A 13,482-nucleotide genomic window follows, 5' to 3' on the forward strand; every position below is an offset into this window, starting at 1 on the left:
TTAGTATCTCATTATTCAAAGATACTGTATCTCAGAACCATAATTTAGCTTTTTTTTTTTTAACCTTTCCTAGTTTTTGATTTGTTTTTTTACTGGCAGAAACTTGTTAACTGGTGTAAAAAAACAAAAAAAATGTTATCTGCATGCAGCTCCAGAGGAACTAGAGGAGGAGCGACAGAGGCGTAGAAGAGCAGCAGAGGAAGTCAAGGTCAAAGATGAACCTCAGGAGATTGAACTGGAGAAGGACAAACCCGCCTCACATTCCGGCCTCCCCCATGGCTTGCAACAAAAGAAGGAAGAGGAGAATGAGCACGAAGAGAGGAAGGACTCTCCAACCACCTTCTACCAACAACAACAAGGCTATGTATCTCAAATTTGTCCAGACGCTCCCAGAGAAACGTTGAAGGCGGAGGACCTAGGGAGCCCTCACGGTGGACAGAATGCCAACCGTACGTGTTCTCCTATTGCCAAAACTACCGCGACGTCATACTCCCCCTCTCGCAATACAGCCGAGCCGGCAGCGGCAAAAACCGCAGTGATTGTCGGTCATGACACTTCAAATGTCCCCGGCCCGATCTCGACCTCCCCATCCGCCCGGTGCATGCCGCCCCTGCGTGAAAGCCCGGGGAACACTCCTGCGGCCTCTTCCCCAACTCCATCCCAACAACTCTCCCTCCAGCCCAACGACCAGCTGCTTCGGGTTCTGACTGAGAGGAGCGGACACTGGTTCAGCTTGCTCCCTCGCAACCCCTGCGACCTTTCGTCCCTCACGACGACCCCTCCCGGGGCACTTGATGTCACTCCCCAGGCGTCCTCCACACCCAGCAAGCCCAGATCTCCTCCAGCGTCACCTGCGCTCCCTCTCACTCCTTCTGCGGCGTCAGCCTCGGTCAGCCCGCACCACCCGGCCAGCCTCCTCACCTATCCTCTCTCGGCACTTCAGGTGAGGCTGCTAGCCACAGGCACATGGAAACATGGCTGCTTAAAAGAGTAGGGTTGCAAAATGTCCACTGGAATTTAGAGGAATAAACTGAAATAAATCATTTTACAAAATTGAAGTTTGGCTTTTAAAAGTTAAAAGTGCTTGTAAAGTGAAAATGTCTTTGACACAAAATTTGACACAACATAGTGTAGAAGTGCGTCGTTAGCAACCCAGCCTAATTTGAATTATTAAAAGGGGAAATGTATTTTCAGGATGTAGGCTTTGCTTGCCGGCCAAATGCATGTTACACGTGCACCCGATAACCACAGATGCGAACAAAGGCGCCCAGCTTCTTATAGTGGCAGTGGTGATGGTGGTGGTACTCATGCCTGATGCCGCAGGGAGCCACTGGGCCGCTTTTTAGCCATGCCTCCCAAAAAAATCAGGAATTGAATATTGAATACCACACATGTCGTAGCATTTACCTTGTATAGTACATGTGTAATGCATTGAGGAACAAATCTCTGAATTCACTTTAAATGTAGTTGGGTGAACTGAAAATATATTTTCGTGTAATCTTGACTAAACTATTTAGATTCCATGCAAGTAGAGCAAAAAATAAGTGTTTTCACTTACCAGAAGCATATCTCCGACACACATTTAAACTTATTATCAGAAACCTTTTAAGCACATTGTAATTATATTTTTAACACAAAAATACTTGCAAGCATAAAATAATACCATTATATCATGGCGAAAATATTGTTCAATAAACTGTATTGAGAGGCCGTGGCGACCTTTGGTGGGACACATCAAAAATCACTACAGGCGCTGTGTGCTGTGCAAACCTCTGGATGGCAGCAATGCCTAAGAATCGGGTCGCAAAAGTCCGGCAAGTTTCAAAGTTGGAAACAGGAATGTATGGTCATAAATCAGTATTTATAAAAGTGAAGATTGGTGATAATCAAGACAAAAAGAAGATGTAAGGATTTACTTGAACTTTCTTTGTGTGTGGCTCTAATCCACAATCCTCCTGTTTTTTTTTTTTCTTAGGCAAAGTCTGGCGTTTCATTACTAGGAGTATCTTTGGGGAGCTGGTCGAGTGGCATGATTAGTCCCGGCTTACCTCTGTGCAGCAGCCCCAGTCCCATGTTGGCTCACTCTGTGGAGGGCAACACGGCAGCTAGTGTGTCCAGTAAGAGTGAATCACCTCTACCTCGCATTGAGAAAAGTTCATCCATGCCCTCTCCTCCTGCCGTGGAGATTCCAAAATCTCTTGACCACAACACACCCCGGCCTATCCCAGAGGGTAAGAATGACTACCGGTATATCGGAATAAAAATATTAACAAAGACCTCCATTGACCTGTGAAATCTGATGAATGGCGGAGATCAAGTCACATGTACAAGTACCAAGTCATCTTGTCTTGGGGAAGTCAAGTCACAGGTTATCTCAAGTCATAATTAAAGTCACAAGTCACCTTATGAATGCACTCTTGACTACAGTATATCATATCATCTTCATAAAGAGGGAAGACCAATGAGGGCATATAATGACCAACTGGCCAATTTGCAATGACTTTGGTCCCCATCTCTGCATTCAAGCATAGTATCATCAACAGCTTTATCCAAGGAAAGAGAACATAAGATCCTACATAAACATAACAGATTGCAACAACCCAAACTGATTGAGATTGAAGCATCTTAATGCGTTAAATTGGATTTGTCTGATTGTGACCAATTATGAAAACACTGATTTGGATCATTTCTTACTTCATAACTATGTGTGGATTCTCACCATAGGAAATCCTTGGAATAAGTAATAATTTTCTCGCGGGGTTGCTGCATGAAAAACTGCAGTCATACAAACAAATGATTTTCTGTAAAGTATATGCAGTTGAATGTGATGCGTGGTAAACATGTTCTTACTTACACACAGCTTGTCTTGATGTCCTTCAGACATGTTAACTGGTTGGTGGCGTATATCTGACATCGAGGAGCTTCGGGCGCTTGTCGTTGCGCTCCACAGCCGAGGTATCAGGGAGAAAGGCCTCCAGAGGCAGGTGCAAAAATATATCGAGATCATCCCACAAGTCTGCATTAAACACAAGGATGGTAAGTGCTGCAAAACAGTTCATTGAACACCCCTCTGAAGTGTGCTTAAAGCATTCGTGGGCATTACAAATACAACAAAAGAGAATTAAACATTGCGCTGGGATATGAGTGACCCGACTTTTTTGGAAGGCAGTTTGGTATATATTCTTCAACTTCTGTCAAGAGCAACCGATAATACTGCTTTACTGAAAAGCCAAGAGAAGCTGAGTTCAAGTACAATATATCCGATTGTCCATCATACTGCCCCCAAGTGACCAAGAATTGCACACACCAAAATGAGCATCTTAATTATTTTCCCTGATATTTAATTATGACATTACCTTAGGTTTTTATGTAGTTCAATTTTAAAAACACATTTGCACAGGTCTGTGGGTGCTTTGGGAGGCTGGAATGGCTTAATGGCCATTCTATTCATTTCAGTGAGGATGATTTGAGATATTTGAGTGAATTGTACACGGGTCTCGAGGCACCACTATATTTAAATAGCAACATTTTCAACCAATTCATATAATAACCAAGGTCTGCTAGCTCAAAGTTAACTTCTAATGAAAACGGATGTTATGGTAATTATAAACCTTTGGACAACTAACTAGAGTCATACAAGTGCTGTAAAAATAAACAGGAAGTTTATGATCGCCGTCTGCGTATGACATCATCCATCCAGTGGCCATGATCGAGCTGCGGGAGCTAGAGGAGAGCCAGGTCAGCGTGGAGTCGGTACGAGGCTGGTGTGTGGAGGAGCAGGCCATGGAAATGGACATTGCCGTGCTTCAGCAGGTGGAGGAACTCGAAAGGAAGGTTACAGCTGCCAGCCTGCAGGTCAAGGTATGTAGCGATGGAAATGTAAAAGCTCAGCATCATGTTTCAACATAATAAGTTTCAGATGATAAGACACACAAAGGACACCGCCAGTGACCTGAACCGGAAGTCGAGCTTACCTGTTTAAACATGACAACTTACCGTGTTTGCTGCCACACCAGAAAAACAAGTTCAAGATCACTTAACTGGATGAAGTTCACGTTGTAATGTTTTACGTCTTGATGTGATATTTAGCACATCATTACGATAAAACATGACAACTATCAGGTTTTCATGAGACAAGTTTCATGTTTCTAGGTGATAGGGTTGACAACGTGAAGAATATCACATTTTAATAGGGCAAGTTTCACATTTTAACGTGTTTTACTATATTTTTTGGACTAGTCACTCCGGAGTCGCATTTGTCAAAAAATGCATCAAGACTTTAAAAACATAAGTCACTCTGGAGTATAAGTTGCATTTTTTGGGGAGCTTTATTTGACAAAAACCGAGGCCAGCAACAGTAGAGCTGGGACTCCCACAAATCCTTGTGAACGAATTTCGTTTGCGGTGAGTTGGGAAATATATTCTGAGCGCGCACTGCCACTTCGCCCGTTGGGAAACTCAAGAGCGTTGTTCAAGTGTGACGTTGGGTTATTCAGCGTGGGGATGTAACATTGACTGTGTTTGAAAATTAATGGGAGAGGAGCGCGATCTGTTTCACCGAACACAAACACACTCAAGAGTAGTGCACGCGCGAGAGTGAATTTCCGAACGCGCCCTAGAGAACGGGGATTTTGGGTGCCAGACCAAGCTCTAATTATAATATATCTTCACTGTCATGTGAAAAAACACGTATGTCTACTTTTGTCATTTTTTAAAAATAAAACCTCATAAACATTAACATTTTTAAAAAATGAAAAAAATGGACTTGTTTTTCACAGGGCAGCGATGCTGTACAAGTTGCACCTTTTTAAACATCTTTGACTCTGTAGCACTTTGAGATAGTTGAAACAAAGTGTGTTCCAAATAAAATGCATTATTACTGCCGGACTAAGTCACAGGCCAGCCAAACTATGAAAAAAGTGTGACTTGTGCTGTGACCAGGTGTCTTTAATACTCAGTAGCGAGCGTCGTGATATCCTCCCCCAGGGCTGGACCCATCCTGATCCTCAGTCCGAGCGGGAAGATCTGGTGTATTACGAGCACAAGCCCCCCACCAGATCGGGCCCCGCGTCCTCATCGTCAAACGGGGGAGACAAGGACGGCAAGGATCATCCCGAGGAGCGGGGGGAGAAGGGCGGGGTGATGCGTCACCCAGACAACCCTCTGGACATAGCAGTGACCCGTCTGGCCAATCTGGAGCGCAACATCGAGAGAAGGTACCTGAGGAGCCCCTTAGGTACCACCATTCAGATCAGGCTGGATAATGTGGGTACGGTCACTGTCCCTGCCCCCGCACCATCCGCTAGTGCTGACAGGGAAGGGTAGGTCATCTCTCCAACCGAAAAGCTCCCCCCCCCCCCCCGCTCTCACGTTAAGACCCTCTCCCCTGTCTGTGTGTGCTTTCTCATATGATTCCAAAGTTTAGGGTATGGGAGGAGGGGCCGTCTGGGATATGGCATTCATTACTGCCTCACACACACGTGAAACACTCCCATGGACACTACTGAAATACGCTCATACACATTCATTTAAAAAATGGACTCATACAATTCTAAGATCTAATACACACCACTGAATACCTCACATGCGCTAATGAAATGCTGTCACGCATAGTACAGATTTTTTTCCCCGCTCATACCTGAAACTGAAATGCTCACACTCGCTAAAATGTTTTCGCTCATTACTAAAATACTCTCATTCACACTACTGAAACACTCCAAACACACTACTGAAAAGCTTTCATGTACTATTGAAAGGCTCTCATGCACTACAGAATTTTTTTTGTGCACATGCTACTAAAATGCTACCATACACACTCCTACTGAAGCTCTCGACACTACTGAGATGCTCTCAAATGCTTCAGTTTTTTCCCCACTCAGGCTACTAAACTGCTCTCATACACTCAAGGGCTCACACGACTCAAAAGCCCTCACACACAGTACTAGGAATGTTGTCACACATACTCAACCGAAATGCTCTCATACACAAAATTTTAATTCGCTAACATACACAAGAAAAACACTCTCGGTTGCAACGCTCACACGCACTACTGATTTTTCCAATCACTTTCACCACACTAATGAGACTCGAGTCTCACACGCTCTGAATATTTTTCCGCTCACAAAGACTACTACACCACTCTCACGCAATAAAAAAACCCACTCTTATGCACAACACTCAAAACTTCTCATACACACAGCTGAAACATTCTCACACACAAAGGTGTTCACTCACAGCAAACTACAAGGCTTTTATACACACTACTGAAGCACTTATGTACATTCATGCTATTGAAACACTGAAATTCTCTCACACAAATACACTCATATAACATACTGAAATATACATTTCAGTAGTGGTCATGAGAGTGTTTCAGCCACGTGTTTGAGAGGTAATGCTGAGCGATGTCCTTGACGGCCCCTCACAGTCTTGGATGCTTTCACAGCAGACGTTTGATGGTGGCTTGTCACTTTTCTTTTCTTCATTAATTTTGTGCATTTTTTTCCCGAGGGGGAGTGGTATTTCCTGTGAAGGCATTGTGTGTTTTCTACAGTCATCTGCATGGTGTTGTGCATCAGTAACTTTGGCTTTGGTCTACTACTCTCCCGCATACACTTACGCAGGTTTTACCCGTTCACTCTTTTCTGCATGATTGTCCCTTGACGTGAAAAAGTCAGTGTAACCTCTTCCCGGTGTCGCACACTCCCACAATGTTAATGCTTGTCCAGCTGGAGCGCTTCTGTCTTGTTGGTGCCTGGATTGAACTGATATTTTGCACTGTTCTTGTATATGCCCATATTTATTATGCAAAGTATTTGTGTGGCGTTTCTCATTGTTGCCATTGCTTATTCTCTGGTAACAGTGGCGAGGAGGAAGTGGCCCATGGTATGAAGGTGTGGAGGAAGGCCCTGACTGAAGTGCGCAGTGCCGCCCAGTTAGCCATGTGTATCCAGCAGCTACAGAAGTCCATTGCCTGGGAGCGCTCCATCATGAAAGTGGTAAGCAGAAGTACTCACATTCTGTACTCAAGTACAAGTACAAGTACAGATACCTGAAAAATGTAGTATTTGTATGTGTCTTTCCTACTTTTTGCTAGCGGCAATGCAGCCAATAAAGACTAGAGTACAATTATAATGTACCGCAATGACAAAGCACATAAACCAATCCAAAAAGTGTGTATTTGCTTTTCACGAATTCACTTGTTGTTCAGTACTGTCAGATGTGCAGGAAGGGAGACAATGAGGACCTCTTGCTACTATGTGACGGCTGCGACAAAGGCTGCCACACTTACTGTCACAAACCCAAAATTACCAGCATCCCTGAGGGAGACTGGTACTGCCCGGCCTGCATAACTAAGGTATCATCCGCCCTCTCTAATGCAGCCCTTGTATTTGTCTTCACCTGCATCACAATTCAGCTCACTAGTAGAAAAACTGCATCTTTTTGTCTTCACCTGCATCACAATTCAGCTCACTAGTAGAAAAACTGCGTCTTTTTGTCGTTTCCACTGCTCATGCCACTTTCGGCCTACTAGTCTAACCTCAAGCTGGGTATATTATATGTATGTATATATATATAATATAACAATTAACAAGTTAACATATACCGCCTAATAATACTTATAGTGCACAGACCTCAAATGGTCAACAGTTTTGCTTCACTAGTAAAATGTAGTTGTCCAACTAGAATGCCAAAGTTGTCCCACTAGTGTGCAGAAATGTCATGCTGTATTGTGCTGTGGTTCAGTCCGGATGGCACGGAATCTCGATAAAGTTGTTGCGTCTTACTCTATCCAGGCAAGTGGTCCAACGCCCAAAAACAAGAAACCTCCATGCAAACCAGTAGCGTCCAGCGTGGGAGCAGGCAAGAAAGGCGGCGAGGCCAAGAAGAACGGGAAGCACGCCGGAAACGGGGACGTGTCTGAGGACGACCCGGCCAGCGCCGGCAGCACGCCCAAGAAAAGCGCAAAAGACAACAGCCGCAATAGGAAAAGTGAGGACGGCTTAACTGCTCTGCCGGGAGCAACTCAGGAGACTCCCGTGTGTGTCAAAAGAGCAAAGACTGCTCGAGACAACAACAGGGACTTGGGTTTATGCAGGTACGGACTTTTATTATTGCTACTAGTCTTCATTCCTGACACCCTCAGTCTTTGTTCGGTTTTTGCTACACTTTCAGCTTGTTTTTTTGCCGAATTTGGTCTTTGAATTTTCAAGATTTCTTTTGTTTATTACTGCTGCTCTTCCATAAAGTCTTATGATTATAAAATATCCTTTTTATTATATTTTTGAACCCTAGAAATTGTAATTTGTTCGCCCAATGCACAGTTTGGAAACAACCTTAAAAATGACAATTTTGTATAATCTCACTACGCTGGTGCCTTGAAATATGAGTGATGTGACTTATAGGGTTTTCGAGATAAAAGCCCGGCCATTTTTATTTTTTTTCCAATTGTAGCAGTGAGCTCAACTCAGCTGACATAAGTTTGGCAGAGCAACGAACAATTCTTTAAAGATGCTTCAGCTGTTTATTACTACCCCCAGCTGAAGTTTAGTGTCAAACTAAACATGAAAAAAGAGTTACACCTTGTATTTAAATCAGCCCTGTAGCCTAATGCTAATGTCGCGAAACTGGGGGTCACTCGTAAAAGTGTAGATATTTAATATCGATTGGGAGGAATACCTGCTCGTCGAGGGGCACCACGTCAAAAATGTGGATTACTTAGAGGGGGTTTCGACAAAAAAAAAAAAAAGCATTAAATCAGTCTTGAAATATGAAGAGGCTACAAAAAGTAAGAAGATGTTGAGTTTTTTGAAGTGCAAAATATCCGCCCCATAGCTCGAATTTCAGGTGAGACTCAATTCATGACATTAAAGTTTAATTTACTTTTAACATTAAAGTTAAATTTGAGCCTATTAATTTGTCCTTTTCAAAACATTTGTGTTTCACAATTTCTATCGTGCATCTGTTTTTATACTTCGGCTGGAAAAATCTCATTTTGAACTTGTCCGACGTTCAGGCACAAGGGTATTTGTTTGAAACATATATTTACACTGTTATGTCATAAACATGACCAGGAAAATGACTATTACCATGGAGAAGCAGATCCATCAATGCAAAGTTATCAGGATAAACACAGTAAACAATACACAAACATACATTCAAATATGTTTCATTTCAATTTAAGTTTGATTGATAGAGCTGCATGGAAAGCTAAAAGCTGCAGTTCCTGGACCCTATGTCAACCTCTAGGGATCAGTCTTGCTTCAGCACTGTCAAGTTGGTTAAAGTTGTCCAATTGTTGGGTGAAGGCTCTTAGTTTGGGAGTTTTACATTTTTAAAGGGAACCTCTAGTAAGCGGACGTAATTTCATTTTAGAGTAGCAACAAACAAATGTAATGTCTCACTAGTGAAGTGTTTTCAGAACAGACTGCAAATTAAATGATTGATTATGATATATTTAATTTGCTCTAACACAGCTAATGTGTTTGTTTTTTAATAAAAAGGAAGTGAGATGGACACAAATGTCCAGCAGAGAGTCCATAGCCTAAACTGAAACTCCAATGGCATAGAAATGTAGCATCTTTGTAATAAAGTGTGTGTTGACCAGGGTTCTCCTTGCTGAACTGGAGCGACATCAGGACGCCTGGCCTTTCCTCACGCCTGTCAACCTCAAGTCAGTCCCTGGTTATAAGAAGGTCATCAAAAAGCCCATGGATTTCTCCACCATACGTGAGAAGCTTGTGAGCAGCCAGTGAGTTCCACCGTCTCTTAGCACAATTGTTTTCCTGCATTGTCTACACATTATTCAACAGTACCTATAACTAGATTATTCTCGCGTCTTATTTTGTACTATAGGTATTTTTTTATCTTTTTTTTTTTTTTATTCTGCCCACTTTTTTGTCCTTCCACTCTTCGCATTTTCAACTGATTCAAACCATTGAAATGCTCGGAAAATCCAGGACATTTCTCGCTGTACAGTATTTCTCGCATTTTAAAAATTTCGGCATATCAGTTTAGCATCAACATTCAACAGAAATTTAATTCCCCAATTTGTTCTGTGTTTTCCCCTTGCCTCATACTGTTCTGTGCTTGTCTTATTGTAGGTATCAAAACCTGGAGACTTTCATCATTGATGTCAATTTGGTGTTTGACAACTGCGAAAAGTTCAATGAGGACAATTCCGACATTGGTCGAGCTGGTCATAACATGAGGAAATTCTTTGAGAAGCGCTGGACTGAGCTTCTGAAACAAACAAACTAAGTTAAAAGAAAACAACAACAACAACAACATTGTCCTCATCCTCAATTAAACGCATTCTACTTTTCATATCGGGGCACCAGGTTTTAATTTCATTCTTGGAGTAGAATGTGGCTTTGCCAGCAGGAGAGATCGATGCCACCTTGAAATCCGAGTTGTTACACGAACTGCGCTGGATTTATTACAACAGGGACCCAAAACCCCAAAGACTCCCAGAGAAATGGGGTACTGTAGTGCAATACCACTCCCTGTGTCAGAACACTGCACTGAATGAATCCTCACTGATGTGTCTGCGCTCGAATACTTTCCACTACCTGTAAATATTTTTTTTTTGTTATTTAATCGTATTATAGTGAATGTATTTAATTTTGTAATAATTATTTATGAATCAAAGGTCCACTTCATTTTCTATGAAAAGGAAGACTCGACGTAACTGCTTTGAATCGAAAAAGGAATGTGTCTGTCTTCTGATTTTTTTTTTTCCACCCAAATATCAAACAAAGCCAAGAAAAAAAAGCTGTTTACACTGTTCAGTGCGTTGGGCGTCAGAGGACTGTCTCCATTTGTTCAAACTGCATTTATTCACTGGAACAGCAGAGAGGGACAGCTAAAATCGTGATTCTTGTGTATATACTGTTTATTAATGTCAATATTTTGTCTTGTTTGAAATGACGTGTACAAATGGTTTAAGAATATTAAGATATTGTTTATGCCTTAGAATGATTGTAGCATTCTATTTTAGTGAACGTGATGAAAACCTGATAAATATTGTTTGTACAGTATATACATATCCTCTGCAAACACTGTGGTATCCTTAATCTTGGTAGTGCCTACCCTTCCAACAGGGGCATGTAGGGGATGTTGTTTTTTTGTTTGTGTTTATGACATTTTTTTTAAACTATGATTTCAATCCAACAAGGCCTCCAAAGTTGGACAATGACACAGACATCATTCCTCACCGTTGAAAAGAAAACAAGGAACAAGCATTGAGCAATGCTTGCGTGACACATTTCCTCACCATCTGCCAGAGGACCTAAAGGCCATTTGTAACCACTGTGTTGAACCTTGCTGTGTGTTGTGGCCTGATGGAGGCAGCTAGATTTTTTTGTACCAAGTCAAAAAGTACTTGAAGTTACTTTATTTAAGATAATGTGGAATAAAAGTATCATTCTTTTGTAGGAGCTTTATTTTTCACTAGTGTGTGGCACGGACCTATTAAAAGGATGTTTTTCAACGTAAAACTCTTCAACTGGTTTTCTTTGCGTAATATTTTCCTGCTCATAATTTCTTTCTACAAGCAAACAGTGTGGCTGCGAAGAAGAAAGCAAACACTAGATAGACCACAAGTGTCAAAATTCAAGGCATGGGGGGCCCAGATGTGGCACCCAACACTGTATGTGGCCCATGGAGGGAAATCATGCGCATCGATGTCATGTTTCTTGCAAATTGTCTTCACTTTTAACAACACCAAGATAAGAAATATTGCAAGCATTTTTAATTCCAATCCCCCCTTTTAACTACATTGAAAAATAGTTGAGCAGTTACTCCATGGCTTCAGATTTCAAAACCCAAGTTGTGCATCAATTTGCTGTGTATATGTGATTGTTTACAGTACATGCGTTAACAGTCATAATGGCCCTCTAGGGACGCCATCATGTGGCCCACCACAAAAATAAGTTCCGACACCCTGGTTAGACTATATGAATACTAGTCTACTAAAACTACTGTTACTGTTAGTACAACAGTAACAACTAATCGAGTCATCTATGTGGTGCCTGCAGACAGCAGGTAACTCTTAGAACGACAGGAGGAGCCTGCGGGCCTGTCCTAAAAATAGCTTACCGGTGATTGGACATTGTGATTTTCCTAGGAATATTGTCGAAATTATCATTTGAAAATGTGTACATTTGCCGAGATTTATACGCCGAAATAAAATGTATTTTGATATGTTTCCTAATTGTGAGAAATCATTTATCAGTGTCTTCACATAAAACCAATATACAGGATTTAAATCATAACATTAAATGTAATTTAAGCAAAGGTATTATTTAAGAGGCGGCATGCTGGACCACTGGTTAGCACGTCCGCCTCACAGTTCAGAGGTCGTGGGTTCGATCCCGAGAACCATGTTCTCCCCGTGCGTGCGTGGGTTTTCTCCGGGTACTCCGATTTCCTCCCATATTCCAAAAACATGCTTGGTAGCTTAATTTGACACTCTAAATTGCCCCTAGGTGTGATTGTGAGTTGTGATTGCGGATGTTTGTTTGTCTCTCTGTGCCCTGCGATTGGCTGGCAACCAATTCAGGGTGTTCCCCGCCTACTGCCCGAAGACTGCTGGGATAGGCTCCAGCACTCCCCGCGACCCTTGTGAGGATAAACGGTATAGATTATGGATTATTTAAAACCTGTATTGAACTGGTGTAGAGCTCTGCAATTATCAGTAACCAAGAATTTGTTTTCAGCTTCTAAAAGTTTGGTGATCACCCCTATCTGGTGGGAATTGATTGGATATACATTGGTGGGCAACTTGATATGTTTGCTTTAATCAATACATTAACATCATTTTATAAATACCACCAACATTTTAGTCATTCTACCATTCTTTATTCGTTTGATGGATGAGGGCGTTAAAAACAAATCAGGGCTGCTGGGTTCGCGGCGTTAGTTGCGGTTTGCGCCAGTTTTATTGCACCAACACCTTACAGAAAAACACGAGTTTACCCTTTTTTGTCTTCTTGCTCCGACTCAGTCCGGTAAAGTTAGCACCAGATTGGCACATTCGGAGTTGTCGGTCCAATAACGTAATAACGAAGCATTTTTTAAATACAAACAATGCTACTCAGTCCGGCGAGTCGCGGTGTCTTTTGGACGACATGTTAACTCACTCTTTGCAATTGCGGGCCAGCGCATCTTATGTCAGGGATGTTGAGTGGCGTCATTACAGCCAGCCATCATCGCCCCTCTCCTTCCACTATTCAATTTAGTGCTAGGTGGCGCGCCTCCGGGTAGAGCAAATGCGCATCATGCTAAGCATGTGCGTCCCCTTACGCGCAAAGAGACCCTGTGTGTATGTTCTGCGTTTCATGGGCGGCCCTGTGTTGACAACGTTTGCAAGGCAAGAAAAGCGTCCCATTATTCTACTCAGTACAAGCACAATTAATGCATAATAAGTAAACAAGAGTGAAGCTTAGATTTTATGTGCAGAGAAGTGGTTGCGCACAACGC

The 13,482-nt window shown here is 42.3% G+C and overlaps 1 protein-coding gene across 8 annotated transcripts in view; it reads left to right on the forward strand.

The window, feature by feature from the left end:
- baz2ba (bromodomain adjacent to zinc finger domain, 2Ba) overlaps positions 1 to 11,498 on the forward strand; it is a 110,985-nt gene extending 99,487 nt beyond the window's left edge. For 5 of the 8 annotated variants that reach the window (XM_086025625.1, XM_086025624.1, XM_086025627.1 and 2 more), the window contains 10 exons: positions 150 to 943; positions 1,976 to 2,231; positions 2,881 to 3,036; positions 3,701 to 3,861; positions 4,987 to 5,321; positions 6,863 to 6,998; positions 7,211 to 7,357; positions 7,797 to 8,098; positions 9,608 to 9,751; positions 10,104 to 11,498. In XM_086025625.1, the coding sequence (XP_085881751.1) occupies positions 150 to 943; positions 1,976 to 2,231; positions 2,881 to 3,036; positions 3,701 to 3,861; positions 4,987 to 5,321; positions 6,863 to 6,998; positions 7,211 to 7,357; positions 7,797 to 8,098; positions 9,608 to 9,751; positions 10,104 to 10,260 (2,588 nt within the window). In that variant the 3' untranslated portion in view covers positions 10,261 to 11,498. The remainder of the gene's footprint in view (positions 1 to 149; positions 944 to 1,975; positions 2,232 to 2,880; positions 3,037 to 3,700; positions 3,862 to 4,986; positions 5,322 to 6,862; positions 6,999 to 7,210; positions 7,358 to 7,796; positions 8,099 to 9,607; positions 9,752 to 10,103) is intronic. The other 3 variants (XM_086025630.1, XM_086025632.1, XM_086025631.1) reach the window with 1 other exon arrangement.
- Positions 11,499 to 13,482: the final 1,984 nt, after the last annotated feature.

The sequence above is a fragment of the Filicampus tigris genome, chromosome 3 (assembly GCF_054856515.1).
Source record: "Filicampus tigris isolate MCC_2025a chromosome 3, RoL_Ftig_1.0, whole genome shotgun sequence".
Taxonomy (NCBI): Eukaryota; Metazoa; Chordata; class Actinopteri; order Syngnathiformes; family Syngnathidae; genus Filicampus; species Filicampus tigris.